Consider the following 24,181-nt stretch of genomic DNA (forward strand, 5'->3'; position numbering starts at 1 on the left):
TGAAGCAATTTGTTTGAAAAGTCTGGGAAAATCTAGAACAGGTTTTAAAAATTAGGAAATATACGTGGTCTGTCTGTATATCTGGCAAGACGACTGAAAATCTGAAAAATCCAGATAAATCTGGGATACTGGTAACACTGATACTTCATGACATATTTTGATTTTATCACTTTTTTGGAAGTTTTACTCAAAATTACTATATATAATTTTATATAAAATTAAAAATATAAAGAATATGAGCAAGGCAAACGCGCTCTTTTTTTGACAGTAGATTTTAAGAAATACTTCAAGTCTTCTCATCTACTTATGTATGACCTAGGCAAAGAAGTGTGCGTTTGACTAGTACTGTTGCATTAATGACCCTTCGCTCATTCTAGCTTCTATTCAATTTGCATACTGCCATACTCTAGTGGAACTATCAACCTACGCTCTTCAGACCTTTCTCTAGCTAATAAATTATCACACACAATAATTTATCAACTTTTTCGCTATCATATTTCAAAAAATCCCTCCCCCCCCCTTTAATCCATTTCACTTTCCTCCGCTTCACAAACCTGACCTTGACAAGATCTGGATTTGGCCAAGCGCGAAAAAACCTTCGCAGTATTGCGAGTCGGCCGTCTGCTTCAGAAACGAGTCATCACAGCCCACAGAACAAGTAGCAGCACAGCTCCACGAATAGAAAATGCCAAGCACAAAGTTATTAAATGTTTTTCCTTTTCCTTCTGCTCTTCTTTTTTACAGGTTCATCCACCAACTGCGGAGCTGAGAACGGTAGAAGTGTAACACGTGCGCGCCAGGTGCTGAGCTAGTGGAAAATTGTTTTCCTACATCACGTTGGAGGATACACGTGACGAGAGCCAGCCCAGGCTCCGAGCCAAAGACAATTGCGATTCGGTTTAAAGTGTAGTCCTTCCAAGGACGACGACAACAACTTGAAACGCCTAAACAGGATCTGTGGAAAGTTGAAAGGCGGAGGTGTTCTGTTTTGCCATTCGAGTGAATAGGAATGAAAAGTAAAACAAGATGAAGCTGCACCATCAGCGCAAGACTTGAAGAGTGCCCTCGTAGAAGTTGATGTTGTTGTTCCACGAGTGGTGAAGTATTCCCGCTGAAATTAAAAGAAGAAACCTTGAGGCAAAGGTGTTCCATTTTCATTTTTTTTGGGTTGAAAATTGTACAACCCAGCAGTGAAGCGCCAGAGTGTTTGGGTTGAGGTCGACTCGTTGGCAGCCAAATGGCGAGTGTGATTTATTCCCTAGTGGTGGTGAGTGTGTGCTTGGTCAGCAGTGCCCTCGGGGCCCATTGGAATCATTCGGTGTATCTGGACGATGACTACCGATTGCTGTGGAGCATATCGGGGTCCGACATAACGTTCGAGGTCCAAGCCCGCACGCACGGCTACATCGGGCTGGGCTTCTCCAAGGATGGCACCATCTACGGGTCGGACATCGTCATCGGTTGGGTTCACCAAGGACAAGTTCATTTCCAGGTAATTTATAATCGATTTTTTTTACTATCCCGGTCACTGGCGTTTTATATTTCATCCTCAGAAATAATGTTTGCGGGGTTCATGGCCATGCCAGTTTTATTGCAGGCACCTTTCTTTCTCCAATATCATTCTCAGTAAATAGCTATAAACATAAACAACCAAACCCACAATTCCGAAGCCGAAGTGACTCCAAATCGAACTCACGACAAAGATGAAACAACTTTGTCCTACTGAGGCCACACTTTTCACAATGTACACCGAAAAAAGAATTCATGGAAAATCAAACCAGTGAAACAAAAAAAAATAACAGAAACCATTTCTTTGCATAATTTGCCCATTTGAAAACACCGAAACGAACTTGCCAAAATTACTCTGCAAGCTAAGTTGGTGATGCAAATTTTTAACCCCACCCCCCACCGCCCAACAATAAGGAACAACAAAGACTGATAGAGACGTGGAAAACGTCTTTCTTGCCAGAAAAGTGGGTGAGGAAAAAAAGAGACCCAGCATTTCTTATTGCAGCTATTTTTTCCTAGTGAGAATCGCAAGAAGTTTCAGGAAAAGTGAAATCGCCTGTAATTTCGTTTCGTTTCGCTCCCACTCAGCCTAGGAAAAGGACCACGAGGAGCTCCACTGAAGAAAAAAAGAACAGAAAACAATAAAACAAGCCATTTTCGGATTGGAGGTCTTGGATTTGCGGATCTTTTGTGGGGAAAAGATAGAAGTCTGGCTCTTTTGTCGCACGGTCAGGACAATAGCCGGAAGGCGACGAACCGAGAGTCTAGAACCAACCTACCTACCGCCCGTCCCAGTAGAATCGATCAGGGAAATTAGTTTTCTGGTTTTGTTTCCCTGCTGTTTCCCCCGGTGAAAAAGAAGATGGGTAGTTTGATAATTGTGGAAAGTTTTTCTCGCTGAAGAAGTGTAAAGTTGTCGCGACAATTGCTGAATTAGTAATGCAGCAGCGTCTGCCTGGCCTGGGGGAGGAAAGATGGCTGGAAGTTTGAGAACAATGGACCGGTTGGGTGTTGTGAATGGAAGTTTATTTTTGAGTTTATTTTGTTGATAATTACACTCTTATCTGTGTTGATGAATCAGTTTATATTACATGAACTGCACATCGCTTTTATTTGCTTAAAAATTATCAAACCTGAAATGTTCTTCTTCATCTTCTAAATTTTTTTGCAAGTGGTTTTCCGGTTCTCTACTTTATGGTGCACTTTCTTCTACTTCTTCTTCTTCTTTTCTTCTTCTCCTTCTTCTTCTTCTTCTTCGCATATCAAGCTTATTGCTTATCGCATATTAGCTTATTGCGTGCTCTCAACTTAGTGTTCTAAATGCACTTCCACAGTTATACCAATGCATAAATTTGTATATTGTGTGGTAAAGCACAATCATACTCAATGCCCAGGGCAGTCGAGAAAATACCAACCCGAAAGATTCCCTCGACCGGACCGGGAATCGAACCCGCCGCCTCCAGCTTGGTTATAACAGTGCCTTTACTGACTAATCTATGAGGCTCCCATGGTGCACTTGCTCACTTATCAATTTAGAACTTTGGTAGCTTCGATGAAATCGTTGTTATCCGAGCTGTCATTACCGTCATCGCCATCGTCATCGTCGCAGTCATCATCGCAGTCATCGTCGTTATCACTGGTTGTGTTGTTTTTTGTTATTGTTTTTGTTCTGTTGTATTTCGGCTTCTTCGTTGGTTTTTATAAGTGGGGGTTCCATATTCGGTCCCTTTTCTTAAGATGCTGATTATAATGGTGGAAACTCGTCTCCATTCAACTTTGGATCACTTGACATTCTGGGTGCTGCTTGTGGTGGTGTTTTGGTGTTACTGCTGTTTTCGGAGTCTTCACACACTTTTGTTTGGGATGGGCTGCGTTTTCGCAGTGACGACGTGTTTTGGGCTGATTCTTGTATATCACCAGCGTTGTTTCGCCATCGATGGTGACATATGATGGAATGGGGTGACAAAGCTTCATCCGAAGGACTTGTACACCATTGTAGATTCCCGGGAAATGGTACTTCTACCGTTCCCTTGTGATAGATATCACACCTCCATCCTGCCTCATGAAATTGATGACGGTCAAATGCTGCGTGTGAGAAGGAAGGTCATGCACGCGCACTTTCACGGCTTCACTCTCAACATACACAGGAATCTTGAATTCCTTGTTATCGCACACAATAGTGTGCTTGTTGTTTTTTGCCCTTTCATAGCGTAAGGCGGTTTCACCATCGATTGTTTCGATGTATACACAGTTACGCAAATTGTGTAGCTGAATGTTTGTCGTGTCCGCGAGTTTAAGCTTCACTTTATTTTCGAGGATTTTTTGAACTTCCGGGCGTTTCGGAAGTACACTGAAATCGACGACTAGAGTGTTTTTTCGTAAAAAAAAAAACTCATGTCCACCGCCGTTCGAGTTTGTAACCGTAAGGAAAGAATTTGTTACACGTTCGATTCTAACCCGCAAGATTTCCTCGACCAAACTGTCTATCTCGCACCCTCCAACTTGGTAATTCCGACTAGGTTAGCTGAGTCCCCAAATAAATGCAGACATCTTCATAGACTTGGATTCCAGACATTCCCTATCATTTCCCGAGGGAGATTTCAGACGTTTCCGAAAAGCTTCCGGACGTTCGCAACTAGGATTTCATACGTTCCCGACGGAGACTCTAGGCGTTCCCGATAGAGATGGGAGACGATCACCACGGGTACTCAAGGCTTCGAGAAGTAATTTCTGATATTCCCAACGAAACCAGCAACAGACCCCGATGGAAATTTGAATCGTTGCAGACGACTATCCCTAACTATTTGGGGCCTCCCTTAACTCAGTCGGTAAAGGCGCAGCTACAGAGCAAGACCATGCTGGAGGTGGTTGGGTTCGATTCTCGGTCTAATCTAGGCATTTTTCGTGTTGGGAATTTCTCAACTTCCCTGGGCATAGAAGCATGATTGGACTTGCCGCACAATTACACCAATGCAAAAATGGTAAAGGCATCGAAAGCTCTCAATTTATAACTGTGGAAGTGCTTCTAGAACACTAAGTTGAGAGCACGCAATAAGCTAATATGCGATATGCAATAAGCTTGAAATGCGAAAAAGAAGAATAAGAAGAAGAAGAAGACTATCCCAAAGTGACGATATTATCATCAGTTCCCAAAGAAGATGAATGATTTAGCCAATGAAGAATTCAAACGTTCCCGATAGAGATTCTAAACGTTCTAAACTGTAACTTATGACCTCCCGGAGAGATTCCTGATATCCCTAACTATGATAACAGAAGTTCCCGATGGAGATTTCAGACGTTTCAGGCGAGTGCTCCAGACAATTCCAAAGTGATTCCTGACATTCTTGACAGAGATTTCAACAGTTTCCAACAAATGCTTCTTACGTTACCGATGGAAATTTCAGTCATTCCAGACGTTTCCGACAGATATTTCAAATAATCTCATCGGGTCCTCTAGACGTTCCCGAGCACATTTTTGGATTAGATTCCATATAAGTGCATTTTCAGAATCTCCGTGGAAAGTGGTCCCTTCTGGAAATTCTAGAACCTGTTTATGGGCCCAGCATGCTACGTTTATCATATTAAACGTCACGACTTCCAAATCTTATCCCGGAAAAGTGACCTTAAATGTGTTAAAGTGACTACTGATGTGATGTGATGTGAATATAACCCACCATCAGAGGAAGGATACCAATGTCTGCCTGAAAGTTCTGCCTCATGATTTGTTGCAGCAGGGTGAATCAGCTTCATTAAAGACCTTTGGAAGACAAAACGACCAGATGGCCATGTGTAATAACGTTACAAGTGATTGACAAATTCTCGACCCCTCGTCCAGTCAACAAATCCGTTGATTCCCTCAGGCCCCAACCCAGTTTATAATATAATGTTTTGTAACCTTATTTTTTACCTGCGCACCATTTTTCAAAACCAGATTTAATGTCATATTCATACTCGAAACGGTTGATAATCTTCTAGTTCACTCGATATCTATCCGTTGCTAGCAATATTTTGATAATTGTTTATGTTTTGAGAGTTGGTGCACAGGTAGCTTGAGGTTGAGGAAACGCCACTGATATTAGTATATGTACTCAAAACTGAATTATTTCAATGAATTTACCTATATCAACGAACTTAGCTTTTGATGACGACAACATACCATTCTTCGTGTGCCTAATAATGACAAACTAATTTTCTTATGTTCCAGTAGTTTGACGCACCAAGTAATAGTTCATGAAACGACTATAACTTCGTTCATTGATACTCATTTCCAAAATGTGGGACGTAGCACTTATGTCCTTATTTACCAACTACAGCTTCTCGGATTTCCAGATGTGTCAATGGATTAAAACAAGCGAGACGTAGCCCCATTGCAACGCGAAGCTTTACACCGTCGAAGAAAAATGCTGAATCAACTATGGGAGACTAGTGGCATTGTTTACAGTAGTGAATTATCAATGAGTCCTGGGATTTGGGGAGTCAACTCTTATATTTCTATAATAACTGTGTTAAAGTGACTACTATACAAAAAAAAATCCTTTAATCACCGTTGATAATGTCTAGAACCCCTGTTGGGAACGTACGAAACCTTCTTTGAAAATGTCCGGGGTCTCCGTCGGGATCCTCTGGAAACCCTGCTGCTCGGAAACATATGAAGCCTTCATCGGGGATGTCTCGAATCCAAGTTGAACAGGACTGTAATTTCCTCAGGGAACGTATCGACCAAAGATCACAGACTCTGGACGGTGTTGAATTGAAAAAAATCCTAATGTATGTATGTATGTAAGGTAGCCACCATCCTTTCAAGACTTGTCTTGTATGCAGCTCCACGTAATAGCAAGATCAATTTGGGCTACCGATCTGAATTCACTATATCGCTGTATGAAGGGCCAAAAACGGAGGGGTGGACCCGTAAGCAGAGACACTTACGCGAAATCCACGGGAATTTAAGAATCTCCTTCCAACGATACGCTCCAACAAATCGAATAACACAATTCGCAATACTTATTAAGCTTCCTACTGGATGGTTTGTTAAGAAGGGCGCGTCAATCGCCCTGAAACTGTTGGAGTAGAATTCACACCACCATAATCGAATCGGTAGGATAAAGAAAATGATAGTGTTTATTCCCTCCTAGACTTCGGCTGTCAATCATACCATCGTCCAGCTTCAGTTTGAATGATACCCTGATGCTCCCTCCCAACCCAGTATTTATTTATATAATGAAAATATATGCAATGGAGAAATGAAATATATCAGAACATTAAAATATGACATAATGAAATACATTTATATGGATAATATAGTTGCTACTGCAATGAAGAAGTATTTTACATATAATAAGATGCAGCTCTACACCTCCTCAGCTCACAACAGGTGGATGCAACACTGAAATGTATAGGATAAATATATTTTGCTCGAATGATACTAACAATAATGCTAAAAATTGTGATGAATAACTAACATGACGAGAAATAACCTGCTTAATAATTATAAACATAATATTATTTAATGTTTCTGCTTCATCAACTTCATATTAATTTCGATGACTTGCTTGGGTAAACTGAAATATTAAGCTAAAGGTAATAGTATATCATGCAATGTATAATTTATATAATATATGTAGTGAAATGCAAAATGTATGTATGTATGCAGGTATTTCCTTAAAACACAGAAAATATAACAAAATACCAGTGGCGTCCCGTAACCTCACTATTTACCTGTGCACCAACTTTCAAAACCAGATTTAATGCCATATTCATATTCGAATCGCTTGAAAATACACTCAATCTTCTAGTTTACTCGATATCTATCTATTGCAAACAATATATTGATTATTATTTATGTTTTGAGAGTTGGTGCACAGGTTGATCGAGGTTAAGGAAACGCCACTGGAAAATACAGAAAACCTCGATTTTAGTCACTCAAATTCTTTACACTCAAGCTATATATGAATATTTTAATTGCATGGTATGATTGAACTCAACTTTGCCAATTTAATGAATCCACAATTTAAGTAAAGAATCAATTTGCTAAATAATCGAGGTTGTTTGAGCATACAAGAGTTATAAAAATAGGCATCAATGATTAATTCTTGAAATAGTAAAACTCTGCAAAGGTAAAACAATTTAATAACATATGGTGATCTGGGTAATCAAAATTCGGTTTTCAGAATTTCAGATATCATATTATATTATTATAAAATAAATGTAAATAACAATGATTTGATATTTGATACACCTTCTGTAAATGAAAATTATAGTTACAATGATAAAATGAGATTTTAAATATGTGAAATAAAAATAATTTACTAGTCATGCAATATATAAAATATAATGAATGTAAAATAAACAAGTACCGTAAAACAATGAATGTTTTTCAAATTTTATATTTTTAAAACAAGTACTGATGATCCAAGAGTTAAGTCGTTAGTAATATGTTGAACGAAAATTAAAGCATTTGCACTATTTTTTTTTAGTTTTGTGACCTAACTTCTGCATTTTGATTTGGGGTTACTTTGATTATGCTCGATGAATGTAGAAAAAAAAATAAGTGAAACCATTTAGTTCTTTAAATATGAAACTTTGAATGAGTATATAATCATAAAACTTTAAAAGCAATAATAATTCAACGATGGCTGCATCGGAAAAACATTTCATAAGTGATGGTTTGCGTGCTTTTTCAAAAGCGCGAAAAACACCAAAATGGTTTTTTAATATTTTTGTAAAATATGTAACGCATACTATAAAAAACTATATACAATATCAACGGAAATACCCTAAGCTACAATATGGAATCAATGTTTCTTATTTGGAAAACGCACAGCGAGTAAATTTATTCTTTATATTATACTATCAAAGATAACCACATTATCAAAGATACCTCGTTTTACGGTACTACAAAATACAAATAAGCTCGATTTTAGTTAACCTCAGTACATTTAACTGATTTATTAGATATTTTATTGGAATTGAAACAAAATCTTTATTATGCACCATGGAATCTTTAAACGCAATATGGAATGCTTTTATAAATATTGGTAAACTTTAATAATGGATCAAAAGTCAGAAAAATCAAGGTTATTTGGACATGGACAGTTAACAGTTTGCATGCACTTGTTATCATGCATTACAATGATGTGAACGAAGGCTGAAAAAGTGTAATGGTATTATTCTAAAAAAATTCCATCATCGAAGAGCTGAGAATCTACTTAAAGATTTAAATCAATAAATCCAGCCTAAACGGAGGACTCACGAACACAATAAGCTCCCCCATCACTCATTTTCCGAATCTGATTATTAAATGAGTATTTACAAGCATACAATTAAATATATCAACAAGTAATGGAATTTTCTCTCCGGGAATGGATAAATAAAATGGTTAATTGCTCTGTCATATAAACGTTGAAAATACATTAGAGAAAATCAATCAATGTTACGTTGCTTCTTCCAGTTGTGTTTTGATCCTGTTTTAAATATTTGTCATTGAATATATAATAATAATATAATAGGACCTGAGATTTATTAAAACTCAAACTCCACGGTGGTGCCCTTTACACAAGAATAAGCCTCTACTGCAGATGATCTTTTAAACCTGGAGACAAAAAAGCTACGAACAAGCGCTTATGCCTTCATTAAATTCTACTCATACGCGATGTTAATAAAAAATAATAAGATTCTCTTGAATGGGTCGCGTCCACTCCGGCCGCGGCCTAAGACGGGTACAGAATCCATAAAACATTCACATTTTTGAGCTACCGTGCCCCTTACTTCACGCTTGACGCTTTACCAGCGTAAAAGCTAGCAATGCTAAATACTAATTACTGTACATAAGTAATACACATCCTTATTTTTGGTAGCACTGGTAGCAAGCTCCAATTTCCAATGCGTTGCAACTCCGTTGTCAGTATATTCTAATACACACGTGCACGCTTATGCTATACAACTAAATCGAGATCCATCGAAGAAGTGCGAGCCAGAGAGAAACGCATTGATTGGAAAACAATGAATCCCTCCATTTCCGTGCGCTAGATAGAGAAAGACAATAAAACGTTATAAAGCTCTATGCAGATGAGAATCGAATTCGATTTCAACGCTGTTCCCCTGCAAGCGAGTAGTTCGTCAGATCCAAAAACGAGCCAACGAAAGAGACGATCAGTTTCACATTACTTGATCTCCTGTCCCTGTCATAGATTCCAAGTCATAAAAGCAAGACAAATGACACCCGTGGATGGACCATCTCTTGCAACTCACCACACTCAAAGGAGGGAAAGTGGAAGCCTGTGAAAATGCAATGGTATCCGAAAAACATAACTAAGGGCAGGAGGAGAAGCTATCTTTTCCAAAATGTTACGTGATACAGTTCATGGATGCCCCCTTAGTGATAGAGAAAGATAGAAATAGGTAGATGGTAGAATGGAGAGATCTCACCAATATTGATATGCGTCTGTGTTCCGTCTTAGCCGCACGGGCACGCTCGTACTCATAGTTGTGTATGTATTTGCTTAGCAAACACATTTTACAATCATCGTACGCTGGTTCCACCTATTCTGCTGCATCTTCAACAAACACAACACGAGCCTTTTACCACACACATAAGCTTGCCCAAAATCGAATGCTTTTAGCTTTTCGGAATTCACAAATGACTTCGTTTTTTTTCATCTTTTCCACATTCACTAACACAAAACTAAAATTTTGCATCCGCCATTTCTTCAAGCCCATTTCACTATGATGGCATTGGTCTTTTTTCTTTTAACTTCCGTTCACTGCACATCCTCTGAATAGAGTCATTATCAGTCATTATTGTAATAATGTCTTGAATGACAATTTAATCACTCCTCCATGCAGCCGAACTAATAAACTCGCCGACACATATATAAAAATGCAGATATACCGGGAGAAAACTTATGCACCTCCACTCGCGGCAAAACCACGATCCGAACTGTTGAATTGAAAAAAATCCTAATAGTCGGAAAACGTTGCGTGAAAAGGGATATGTTGCTCGACATGTAAAATTAGCTGCAAAGGGCACCACGGTTTCCACAAACTAACTAGCATTATATAATAGACATCCCAACCCAAGTAACATTGCAAGTTTTTTCGAGGTTTTAAATCATTCTACAAGTCTAAATCATGGCCTAAAGAACCCTCCAAAACTAAAATTGTTACTTGGGAAATAACATTACAAGATTTGTCGAGAATTTGAAGCATTCTACAAATCCAATTCACGATCTACAAAACTCTCATAACAACAAAACTGTTACTTGGAATAAGTGTTTCCATTTCCCGGCCATTTTTAGTTTCTCGGGAAACGGGAAATAGCTGATGGCTCATCCCGAGAATTCCCAGAAACCAGGAAATATTTAAGTTCAAATATCAGAAGTCTCTTCCAACTTTTCTAGAAATTTTCATCGGATTTCATTGGAAGCTTCTTGCAGAAGTTCTTCTGACGTTTACGACACCTTTTTTGTCTTCCACTGGAAGGTTCATTCAACTTCTTCAGCATGTTTCTTAAGACTTTCATTGGAAATTTTTATTCAATGGTTTTACACTACCCCAGAATTCAACATCCCCGGATGTTTCTTCCAACTTCCTTGATTAGTCTTTTTGCCTTCGAGAAATGTCTTCTGATTTCCACTTTAGTTTTGCCTGGCCTCCCAAAAAAATTGCTTCTGGCTCCCTCGGATAATTCTTCCTACTTCCCCTAGAACATTCCTCCGATTTATTTTAATCCAAACTTGCTCTTTAGAAGTTTCTTTTGGCTCCTCTGACACATTTCTGGCAACTTTCACCTAAAAATCCTTCTTAACTAGTTTCCTGGGAAAGTGGAACAGATTACCGGTAATCGGTAAACGTGATTTTTGATAAATTTCCCGGGAATAGTCATCCAGCTGCTCTGTACTACTATGAACTTCACTAGGACCTCGTATGGGCCCGATTTGAAAGAATATACATCTTTTGACCATCCGTAGGATGCTGTTTAAGGCCTGCTAGTGCCACCATGAGGAACTGTTGCGTAATGTACCTGATAGACAGCTTCCTTTTCGTGGTTTCTCATGAGCCGGGAAAGAATGAAATGGCTATCAATGTTCATCCAAAGGACTCTGACCGTTCTGGAATCACCAGGACGCCACCAGGAGTTCTTCGTTGTGTAGCATGAGTAAGCTATCTATAATCTTGAACACTACTTGAACGCTATCTACCCTTAATTGAACACATTGGCCATTTCGGAACCACTGAGTTTTCTCTGCGAAACCTGAATCAGTTTAGTTGACAGAGTGCTGTGAGGGCAGTCGAGTAAAGCGGTCGCATGTTCTCGCGTGTGATAAATGAATTGAATTAATCTTTCGCATACGTTGTGTTATCGAGTGAGTTTTTTGATTGTGATATTGATAATATTGACAGTTGCATACAATATTTGGAATATTTCATGAAATGTCTCATAAATTTACACGATCTATAATGTAAACTAGAACGATATATGACGCTCCATATATGTGCATCATATCGAACAGATATTAACACTTCTATTTCGAACTGTGTTCAAGGTTAACATCATTAGTTCTGGGGTCATTTTAAATTTAACCTTGCTTGTCTTTTTTTAAACATGGTGATATAATGTATATTGTATAAAAAAATGCATGTTTAACTAAATTTTCAGGTAAACAGTTCAAAAAAGTAGTGTAAATTTCTGTTTGATATGACGCACATAAATAGAACATGCGTTGCATTGGTCAGTCAATTCATGAAACTGATCCTAGAGCTCAGCTTTTTTCAAAACGATTCATAAGCGTCTTATCACTATGAATTCGGAGTAGTGATCGGAAAATGGCCCCTTTTTCTTCTTAATCTTCGCATTTTAAGCTTATTGCTTATTGCATATTAGCTTATTGCGTGCTCTCATCTTAGTGTTCTAGATGCACTTCCACAATTATTAATTGAGAGCTTTCGATGGCGATACCATTTTTCTATTAGTTTAATTGTGTGGCAAGGCCAATCTTGGGTAACATGACAACAGCAAGAAGAAATTATATTTTAAAAACGTTCATTAAGTACATCAACTTTGTCAATGCGAATATAAATAATAGAATCGATGTTGGCGAGCTAGATTTCATATTGAGTCTAGAAGATTGATATATTTTTTTAAATAACTTGAATATGTTATTTATTGCAAGACCTAAATAAACAATATCTTACAAAAAAAAATCAGTATAATTGTGTGGCAAGTACAATTATACCATATGCCCAGGGAAGTCGACAAATTTTCCAACCCGAAAAATTCCTAGACCGGACTGGGATTCAAACCCAGCCACCTCCAGCATGGTCTTCCTTTGTATCTGCGCCTTTACGATTGAGCTAAGGGTGGACCACTTAGCAAGCGGCCCCTTTGGACCACGTTATGGTCCTCACAACCCGATGGTCCCTTCACTATCGAGATGTTTAAAGGTAGTATGGATCCCCTGCACCATTCTAAGAAGACGTTTGATCAATTTTCCTTCCTATCCCCTGCGATTGTAAAGACGTGGCAAGGTGAGCGGATTATTTTTATTTTCTAATAATTTGCCTTGTTTGTCAATTATATTCTCATGGTATTTGAAGTACGTGGATGTCTTTAAGGTATTAAAAGATTTAGTGAAATCAAATTGATTTGTCCTTGGGTGCAACAAAAACATATATGATTACCTTTGTATGGTTTCCCTCACATTGCTCAATCCTAGACAATGAGAAGGCAGACTCTCTCGAAAAGGTGGTCGCAAAACAAGGCGAGTTTTATGATAGAAGAATTTCACATGATTGTTTTTCCCCATTAGTACGTCAGAGTTCTCTTTTAAGTTGGCAAAACGATTGGGCAAGTAATTCTCTTGGGCGGTGGTTACATTCCATTACTCCAAATGTTTCTTTCAGAGTGTGGTTCAAAGGTCTGGATGTAAGTCGGGGATTCATTCGCGTGATGTCAAGACTTATGTCTAACCACTACTTGCTAGACGCACATATCTACAGAATAAACATCGTATACAGCAATATATGTACGTGCAGAACCGGTTATGATGACATTGATCACGCAGTTTGCCATTGCCCGGGTAATGACACCTTCAGAGCATGTGTATTGGGTACCGTAGTGGCCCGAGGTAGACAACCCTTCAGTGAAGTAAGACATGTATTAAAAACCAATGATCTTCCCTACATGCAGGTGATCTACGAATTCCTTTGTTTGTCTTATGTTAGAGTTTAATGTGACCATCACCTCCTTTCAAAACGATTTCCAGCCATTGTGTCCCAGTCTTATTATCCTCCTGTTTCTGTACTACTTGCCTCTGCCCAGCCAGGATTTGGCCAACCGTCCAAGAGTAGTATCTGAAGGAGGCTTCAGAAACCACTTTCCTACCTAGCTTCTTCCAATCAAAATTGTTACCCTTTAACCTCGAGCTTGCCACGAGCATTTGGTACCCAATACTAACCTAGATTTACTTCTGTTTAAAATGTTAATTAAAGAATTGCAGATGTTTGGCTCCACGACTGAGCCTAGTAAATAAACGAACTAGTTAAAAAAAAAACAAAACATGCGAGTATTCTAAAGTTTATTACTTGCATCTTATCAAATTTTACCTTTAACAATTTTAAAATTGTCTTATTTTATTCTTTTACTATTGCAAAAAATCCGCTGTAAAGATTTCCTTCTACGGCAGCCGTTCACGAATATAGAATGGTAACGCACAGATGACAATCTGTTACCCATAAACACAATAAGCTACTCGAAGGAACGCTGATGAATGTGGGAATAAAATATTATTTTTTTTGGGTAAAAAAATAATCAATTAATTTATTTCTTGGTGATGACCCTGCCGCAGCGGTTGGCATCCATACGTCTCACGCCAAAGTAGCGAGTTTAAATCTCAGCTGCAGATAAGTCACGACCGACAAAAGAGTGTAGAGTGATCATAAAAAAATAAAATAAAATAAATCCTGTTCAAAACTTATTTTTTACCATTTTTAAGGCTTTTCCGAATCATTTAGTGGACCAACCCGTGGTCCCCAGGGTCCATATTCCAGCCATAACTTCGAATGCATTCTGCTAATAAGTTTATGAGTGGTGTCGGAAAAACCACGGATGTGGCAGAACCGGACTTCGGATAATTTAAGTGACGTTAATCGCCTATGGCATCTTACCTGGGAATGAATTTATTTTAACTAATGATCTAAAAGGAAAGTTTACAGAGTTGCTATGGAATGCGACCTGAGTAATGCTTGGAAAATAGGTTTTGTTGTTGGACAACTTGTATGCTTTGGACGGAATTTCACACATGAGAGCCAAGTGTACATTATTCGAAAATATTTGATATGTTTGGGAGTGTTTGGTTAGTACACGGAGCTCCAGGATCAGTTTCATTAATTTACCACTTTTACGGATGTTCGGATCTTCCGGTGGAGCATCCTATGGTCCCCAGGGTTCATATTTCGGTCATAGCTGCGAATTCATTCTGATCAGAGGTGCATGAGTGGTTTCGAATAAAAAAAAAAAACTTGACGCTTTGTGATCAGTTTCATTAATTGACCACTTTTACGGATATTTCGGATCTTCTTGATGACTATTCCGTGGTCCTCTGGGTCCATATTGGGTTACAAGTCCGAAATAGTTCTGATAAGATGTCTATGAGTGGTTGTGAAAAAACGCGGAGCTCTTGAATCAGTTTTATGTATTGATCTCTTTTACGGATGTTCTTGATCTTCCGGTGGACCATTAAGAAGGCATATGACCAAACCTGGCGACCCAATATTCTGAAGCAAGTTGAAAACTTAAATATTGGACATCGAATGCGAAATTGTTTAGCTGACTTTTTTCGAGACCGTAGTTTTCGTGTCAACTACGGTGGAATCACCTCAACCGAACGAAATGTGGATAATGGGGCTAGGTTCTCACATTGACTCTGTTTCTACTTGCGATTAACCCAGTTTTGCAGGTGATATAATACTGATAGCAGCATCAAAACACCTCACAAGTGTTCGCAGAGCACTGAAAAACGCCGTGGAAGCCGTTGATACATGGGCTAAAGGTGTTAAATTTTATTTGTCAGCCCCTAATCGTGCATTCTTCACATCTGACTAGAACTAGACACAGATGGCGTAATGCACGTCCAGATATCAAAATCAAAGATGAAAGTATCCCTGAAGTTAACACTGCTCAAAACTTTCAGAAGACGCCAGGAAGTTATCTCTTCAAATAACCCACAATACGAGTTTGTCCCGAATTAGCTCTTATCGCATATCCCAAGAAACATTGCAAGTTTTATCGAGGTTTTAAAGCATGCTAAAAGTCTAAATCATGGCCTCCAGAACCTTCATAAAAGCAAAATTGTTACTTGGGATGATACGTGTATCCGTTAATGCCGGTTCCTACAGTACGTTCCCTAATAGCCGTACTATAGGAATCATTACTGTATTCACCAATTTAACGTGGTAGCCTGGACCTCAACCTTCAAATGGATGTCAAAAGTTTCTGCAGATATCTGCAGTTGAAGGAAGTAGAATAATTTTAATCAAGCATATATTTTAAAGTTTATCAACATTTTATCCAAAGTTTGACGTTTTTCGCATATTATTCCTTAGCAAAAGTTCAGATTTTGAAATGTCTTCATCATTAAAAATTGAAAGTTTGCATGGCTGTTAATGAAAACATTAAAATATAACGATGAACATTATGTTTGCCATTTCATCATATTTTAACCAATTTTCATTTTATTTTCCTAACTACTCGTAAAAGAAAAGCTGATAATCTTAAAAAAATGAGCGAATCTTTTTAAGACACCAAAGTTCCAAAGCCTGCATACTGTGCAACTTTGGTGCCTTCAGAAGATTTTCTATTTTTTTTAAAGATTATCAACTTTTTTGAAGAATTTTTTTTTCTTGATTTGTTTTCCGTCGACTTTTATTTTTGTACTGAGGTACCAATACTACCGACGCCAGGGAGGCAGTTTATACACCTGGACCCAACCTATCGACCCATCAACTCATGGACCAGGGACCAACGGCTTTACTTACCTTCCGAAAGAAGGCATGATCAGAGACTTTATGCCTCATAAAATCCCGGCGGTGCCGACTGGGATTGAATCCAGGCCTTTTGGGGTGAAAGGCAATAACGCTTACCACTACGACACCGGCGTCACTATCTGAAGACATTTAATTTCTGCAATATAAGAGTAAAAACTTAGATTGTTGCGTCATCTGTGTGGATGAGTTGCGATTTATCTGTTTACGCCAATAGAAAGTTTTAGTTGAAACGAGAGACTTCTTCGAAGGTATTAACCCTCGGTTATGTTTCGTTTAAGGGATATTGGGTTTGTCGTCTAAATTGCATTTCTGAGTCTTACACGGTCAGAGTTGAAGTAGGCAGAGACGTTGTTTAGTCGAAATATTTTTCACCGATTACACAGCCCGTTTTGAAATTTTTCAATCTTACGAATTTCGCTTGATTTCAGAATTCTGGAAAGTCAACGATCTTGGATATTGGATCGTAAATTTCTACACGCAAACCAAAAATCTATTACAATGAATGTTAGATCCAGTTCCTATCATCCTCTGTTCATGAACATCGCAACGAATGTTAGCAATTGACCATGCATGCGATGTAATGGTTTTTTGTCTTTTTTTATTTCGTGTTCCATCTACGCTTTCGACTATACCAGTAAGCTTGTAGAACGACGCACATTGTAGAACATTGTAGAACGACGCACACACTTGTCTCGAATCTCTCCAGCAGAAAAAGCATACGAAGTCGAGCATTTTTATTTCGTCTTCCATCTACGCTTTCGACTATACCAGTAAGCTTGTAGAACAACGACGCACATTGTAGAACATTGTAGAACGACGCACACACTTGTCTCGAATCTCCAGCAGAAAAAGCATACGAAGTCGAGCATGCGAGAAAATGAGCGCTTCATGTTTGCTTTTAGGCTGACCATATTCAGAAGCATGGAGAGAGCAGTGGAGAAAGCACAGGTCTGCTAGTCGCAACGTCCGTGGTTCGAGTCCAGTCGGCAACCTTTTTTCAATTTTTTTTGACATAATTAATTTCACTCACTAATACAACTCCACATTTTTCGGTCTCCAATTTTCTTACATCGGACCGCAGCTAGGTATATCGCATCCTCGGTTCATGCGGTCTCCACTTACATCCTCTGATGATGAATCCCACATAATTGTAAGCGAATCTTACATCCACCGGTTGGGTGTACTGGAACCTGGAACCTAAGATAAGAAAATTTCTCCTGAACAAGTGGTTTACACAATCATAAATTCGTCGAAACGGTATTCTGCCAAATAGCTGAATTACCTTTTTAATACTCTGGAAAATTATCAAATTCTGCATAGATTGTTCAAGATGATGGAAACATTACGAGTTATATTCAAACATCACATTTTTACTGATGTGCATTTCTAATTATGTTCGGGCTACTTACACACATCAACATTTATGTTAATTTATGCTTGAAACATTGATGAATTTTCTGGCCTTAGCTGAAACAAACAGCAATGCGATTTAAATTTTACGTGAAGTATTTCATAATCGATTCATTTGCATTGAATTTTGCACCCATCTGTGTTTTTACATAACAATGAAAAGTTCATTTGAAATTAATTGAATTTTCAACGAACAACGATATGAACTTACATGACCGTTTACAAGTTTTAATTTTTTGAATTTCTGATCGTAAAACGTGAAATTTTATATTCAAAAACCTTGCTCAAGGTTGCAGATGAAAATTCCAATAATATTTTTATCTTTTCACCCAGAGTTCTCCTACAGTACAGCCCTACATATCATTTAACAAACCAGCGTGAATGTGAGGAAAGTTTTACGTCCTTCACATTTTTTATCGGGCCCAGCTTTCATCCCCATCCAATCAAATATATTGAAGATTACATTTCCCCCAAACGGAAAGCAGAATGCAATAATAATCAAACGTATAATGGATTATACCCACATAAAAAAGGTGAGCAAATATCCGGCGCAAAATTTATGACCATGGAATTAAATATTAATGAATCTTTTTCACCGAACTTTCTTCATGGTGTATCCCAGTTTTGAGTCCTCCCGATTGAACCATTACAGTCGATTTAGCCTGTTGGAAAGTTCCGCACGAGGATTACCGGTTATCGCTTACCCTCTCTCCACCCGCATATTCAACCCGGAAAGTTTGTAGATCGCTTTCCATCTTACATGACCGACCATCGAGAGAAAGAGAGAGAGCGTGTGTCTGTGTGTGTGTGTATTTGTGTGTGTTTCAGGAAAATGGGACTTCGATAGGACGAAGGTTGGATTACGGCGGCAGCGGTCTTCTGTGTGGCTTTTCACACTCTCACTTATGGTCGGGTTGGCTTTCCTTGGGATCGTCCGAGACCGAGCCACACATATTCGCTCTCACTGTTAATGATGCAGAAATAATTTAATTTACGCTAAATTTATTCCGCCGGCCGGTAGTGGCGGTGGCGTTGGCAACGACGACGACCAGTCCCTATGTAAGCGCAGACTATATAGACTCAAAGGGAGAGGAAGAATCTTAAAACTTATCCACATCGAACAAGGAAGCGAGGCGTTGGGGATTACACTTGTGCTGGCGATTACACGATGCTGCTCGCTGGTCGTTTTTTCGGGATCGGGGAGTGTAATTAAGGAGCACAAGTGCTGCTGCTCTTCACTACTCACTTTGGCTGAGTCTTGAGTGTGCTGTTTAATGATTCAGAAGGTTCTCGGCTGCTGCTGCTGCTGCTGCTGCTGCTGCTGCTGCTGCTGCTGCTGCTGCTGCTGCTGCTGCTGCTGCTGCTGCTGCTGCTGCTGCTGCTGCCAAAAAAGCAAGGGAGGGTGTCGAACCAGTGTTTCAGATGGGGATTTATTTCCGGTCTGTGGAATCGACCACCACCGTGGCGGCATAACGATACAGATCTTAAGTAAAAGCTCGTTAAAAGGATAAAAATTAACTAGCTTTTACTTTCAGAGATTCTGGGCTCCGGCTCCGCTTTGGGGAGTTGAATTGTGAGGTGCGATTTATTGCGTACACGTGTTCTATTTTAGGGAGTGGAAAATGTAAGATTTACGTCGCAGCTGGGATTTGTTAGTTATGGGACTCGTCGTTCGTTAGAAAGTGGAAAGTTTTTATTAAAATTCCTCTCATACAGCACACGCTGACGCTAACGAACAGTTCCCAGAATGATCCCCCCATTTTATAATTTAGTCGAATAACTGAACAATGAAACAATTTATTTCCCGGCAAAGTAGCCGCCAGATTCTAGCTTCCCGATAAGCTCGCTGCCCGGAACAATCGCGCTCCAGTTCGGATGCATTGAAGCTCGGGATTTTTTTTTCGGGCTTCTGGAAACTGCAATTTCCCAGAGCGGAGCATCGCGCGCATCGACCAGTAGGTATTATTGTTCTCGGGTAAGGGAAAAAATGAATCCGGAGCACATAATCGCTTTATCTCGGAAATCAAGCGCGCTTAAATGCACAAGTTTAATGCTGCTCCTTCGTGCGGAGAACAGGGAACTTCTCTTGGCTTCTGCGCTGGTTCGTTGCCAGATCGTCGTTGCTGGGATCGTTTGTGATTATACTGCTGAATGGGCGAGATGCAAAGACAAAAAAAAAAAATAGTAGCGCCAAAAGAACATGGAAAATGATGAGAAGGTTAAGTATGGCATTATTTATTGAAATTTATTGCTGCATTAAATCTATCTGAACCATGCGATCTAACAAGTCCGTGGATGCATTTGCAGGGTAGAAATGTTGCATGGAAGTGTTAGCCGAAATAATGTGCTGAAAATTAGGCTAATGCTTTGCAACTTGAACGCATGCTTATTTACGTATCTGATGGTTTATTGAGGTTAAGTACTTACCTTACCAATCAGGCTAAGGCCTTGTTGTCCACTGCTGTCCGAAGAAGTCGTCTCCACTCTACTCGATCCATGGCCACACTTCGCCAGCTCGTAGTCTGCGAAGGGTCCGCAGGTCACCTTCTACTTGGTCGATCCTCCTTGCCCGCTGCGCGCCTCTTCTTCTTGTTCTTGTTGGGTCGATTTCTGGAACCATTTTTACTGCGTCGTCGTGCGGCATTCTTACGACGTGCCCAGCCCACCGTAGTCGCCCAATTTTTGCAATGTGGACTATGGATGGTTCTCTCCTGCACTTCACCGTAGATGGTACGCAACACCTTCCGTTCGAAAACACCAAGATAGTTGGTTCTCTACGAGCATAGTCCAGGTTTCGTCGCCGTAGAGGACCACCGGTTTGATCAGCGTCTTGTAGACAGTCAACTTCGTGCGGCGGCGAATTTTATTCGACCGGAGCGTCCTCCGGAGTCCAAAACAGGCACGATTCCCTACCATAATGAGACCAACTCGATTTCGTCACCGTCAATCTGAACTCGGGGTGGGAGGCTAACATTGTCTTCCCTAGAACCTCTTCCTTTCGTGTATTTTGTCTTTGATGCGTTGATGGCAAGTCCAATCCGCCTAGCTTCAACTTTCAGTCTGATGTACGTTTCCGCCATCGTCTCAAAGTTCCGTGCCATGATGTCAATGTCATCGGCGAAGCCAATAAGCTGGATGGACTTCCTGACGATCGTGCCACTCGTATCTATCCCAGCTCTTCAGATCACACCTTCTAACGCGATGTTGAATAGCAGACACGAAAGTCCATCACCTTGCCGTAACCTCCTTCGAGATTCAAAGGGTCTCGATAGTGTCCCCAATACTCGAATAACGCACATCACTCGATCCATCGTCGCCTTGACCAATCGCGTCAGTTAATCCGGAAATCCGTACTCGTGCATAATCTGTCATAGCTGATCTCGATCGATTGTGTCGTATGCGGATTTGAAATCGATGAACAAATGATGTGTGGGCACGTTGTATTCGCGGCATTTCTGCCGAATCGCGAAAATTTGGTCCGTGGTAGCGCGGGCACCCATGAATCCCGCCTGGTATTGCCCCACGAACTCTCTTGCAAATGGTGACAGGCGGCGGCATAGAATTTGGGAGAGTACCTTGTAGGCGGCGCTCAGCAGTGTGATCGCGCGGTAGTTACAGCAATCAAATATGTCGCACTTTTTAAAGATTGGGCATACGACACCTTCCATCCACTCCTCCGGTAATATCTCCTCCTCCCAAATCTTGGCAATTACCCAGTGCAGCGCTCTAGCCAGTGCTTTACCACCGTATTTTAATAGCTTACTTGTTGGTTGATGTACATCAGTTGATTTGTTGTTCTTCAGCCGACCGATCTCCTCCTCAACTTCTTGAAGATCAGGGGCCGGTAGCCTGTCGTCTTCTGCGCGTGCTCCAAGGTCTGTTGCCGTGCCACCTTCGTTTTCTGCTGCTGTTGAGGTGTTCGTCAGGTGTTCGTCATAGTACTGCTTCCACCTCTCAATCACCTCACACTCGGTCGTGAGAAGGTTAAGCACCTATGGTTGAATAATTCAAGACCCTCTGATAGCGGGAAGCGGGTCATTTTGCCGAAGAAAACTTCACCGGGACCCATCATCTCATAGACCGGAGACCAATGGCTTTACTTCCCTTCCGAAGGAAGGCGTGGTCAGAGATGTTATGCCTCAGAAAATCCCGATGGCGCCGACTGGCATTGACCCCAGGCCTTGTGGGGGTGAGCGGCCATTACGCTTTACTATTTCACCACTGGCGCCGCCAGTGCTGGCAAAATCATCAATCAGATGATATTTTTCACGGTTTCAATATAAAACGGAATTTTGAAATAAAATATCATGCTTGATATTGATTTTACAAGCTCCTTTGATATTGCGAGCCTATTCACAACGTGCAAAAATCAAGCTGAGAGTTGACTCGACACAATAATGATTCCGTTGCAAATCGTTTTCTTGGAAAGAGAAAGCATAGTTTACAATCTTTTTTTTACTCTTCACCGATGGCAGACACGAAGTGACTGCTGCCAGCTGTTATGGAAGTTTTGGTTGCGATCGGGTGTAAAGCAAAAATCATGAAACTCAATCTCTCCACAGTTCTTTGAGATTTTCAGGTGGTGAGTTGTGTTGATATTCCAAGCTGCGATATCATAGCTTGAAAATCAACCGAAGTTGTTTGCTTGTTGATTTTTGTCTACCAAAATCAAGCGTGATCTTTTTCATTTGAACAATTCATAGACCTGTTTAAGAGATCTTTAGAATAATTAATAAGAAGTCTTGAGAAGTCTTGAAAAATAATCCTTAGAACTGAAGACCCTGATGTTTTTAAAAACTATCTCGAGGTATTAGTTAAGATCATTGATTAACTGAAATCCTTTTGAATAATTCCTGATCAATATTATCTTGCCAGGATATCTGAGAGGCATGATGTTGAACGAACGAAGAATTGGAAAGGTCTTCAGAACAGTCCCTGATAAATCTGAAGTCTTGACAAAAGATTCAAAAAGCAAGGTCCTGATCATCCTGCTCTTTTAAAAAATATCTTAGAAACATTAATTATTTTTATTGAACAGTTTGGGATCTTCAGAATTAGACCTGATCAACCTGAAGTCTTACATCCAAATCACATTATGCAGGTATTTGATCAACTAAAAGTCTTTGATTTATTGACCAATTGTAGACCTGCAGAATAATATCTGATCAACCTATTGTCTTGACAAAATATTCGAAGTATTTTACGCTGGTCTTTGATAAATTGATGGTGTGAGAATAATTCCTGACTTAACTGATATTTTGCAATAATATTTCAGATACATGATTTGTACTATTGAACAAATGATCCAGAAAACAAAATGGAGAACTGTGATCCATTGTAGATCTTTGGAATATTTACATATCATCCTGCTATCTTGAAAAAATATTTCAGAAATATGAATCATTTTATTGAACCATTGGAGATCTCCAGAATAATACCAACTTAATGAAAAATCTCTACAAAATATCCAAAGAACTTATACGAGACTGCTGATCAACTGAAGGTCTTTGAAATAATTCCTGATCAGCCTGATGTCATGACTATCCAGAAAACTTTAAGCAGTTCTAATCTAATCTAATCTAACACCAACACAGCCAGTTCATGAAAGCATCCTGGAAAATGATAGATATACCTCCATCACTTTTTTTTCTATTTGGTATATGTTGCACATCATAGATGTGTAAAATTTATCAAAACGGCCAGGCCTACTGTGTAGCATTTGGGGGGCAAGATGATTTAGAAACATCGGGCCTGTTTAAATCCAAGATTTAAACACGATGCTTCAGAATTCAATAAATGGATGAAAGGTGTACATCTCGTACCGTACGTTCCGTTGTATTTATATTTATAAATCATTTGTCGTTGGGAGCATCTAGTCTAAAAAGGTTAAGTGATGCTCCATTTTCTTCTAGTGGTTGGGACCTGAGCACTAACTCTTGTCCTAGCCCTATATGGCATATGGTTATAGCGCCATTACTCGCTTTCTGAAAAGAGAAGAAGGGAAAGGAAGGAGAAGAAAAGGACTAAGGAAAAGGAAAAGTGGAATTCCTTTCCTTATTAGCAGGCTATCATAACAAGCTATGACCGACATGACGATAGTTTAAGCCCTGGTTAAACAAGTTAAATCAAATTCCTGAAAGCAGTCAACAATGTAGCCAAAACAGGGTTGCCAAAAGTTAATCTGTGCTTGCCCAAAAAAATCTTTTCATCTTAGTTTTTTCCA

General features: G+C 39.6%; 1 protein-coding gene across 2 annotated transcripts in view; it reads left to right on the plus strand.

The window, feature by feature from the left end:
- LOC135700108 (MOXD1 homolog 2-like) overlaps positions 1-24,181 on the plus strand; it is a 618,927-nt gene that overhangs the window by 217,127 nt on the left and 377,619 nt on the right. For both annotated transcript variants that reach the window (XM_065220501.1, XM_065220499.1), the window contains exon 2: positions 745-1,492. In XM_065220501.1, coding sequence (XP_065076573.1) covers positions 1,238-1,492 — 255 coding nt within the window. In that variant the 5' untranslated portion in view covers positions 745-1,237. The remainder of the gene's footprint in view (positions 1-744; positions 1,493-24,181) is intronic.

The sequence above is a fragment of the Ochlerotatus camptorhynchus genome, unplaced genomic scaffold (genome assembly GCF_037179485.1).
Source record: "Ochlerotatus camptorhynchus isolate MF236.1 unplaced genomic scaffold, CSIRO-AGI_Acam_v1.1 ptg000128l, whole genome shotgun sequence".
NCBI classification, from domain to species: domain Eukaryota; kingdom Metazoa; phylum Arthropoda; class Insecta; order Diptera; family Culicidae; genus Ochlerotatus; species Ochlerotatus camptorhynchus.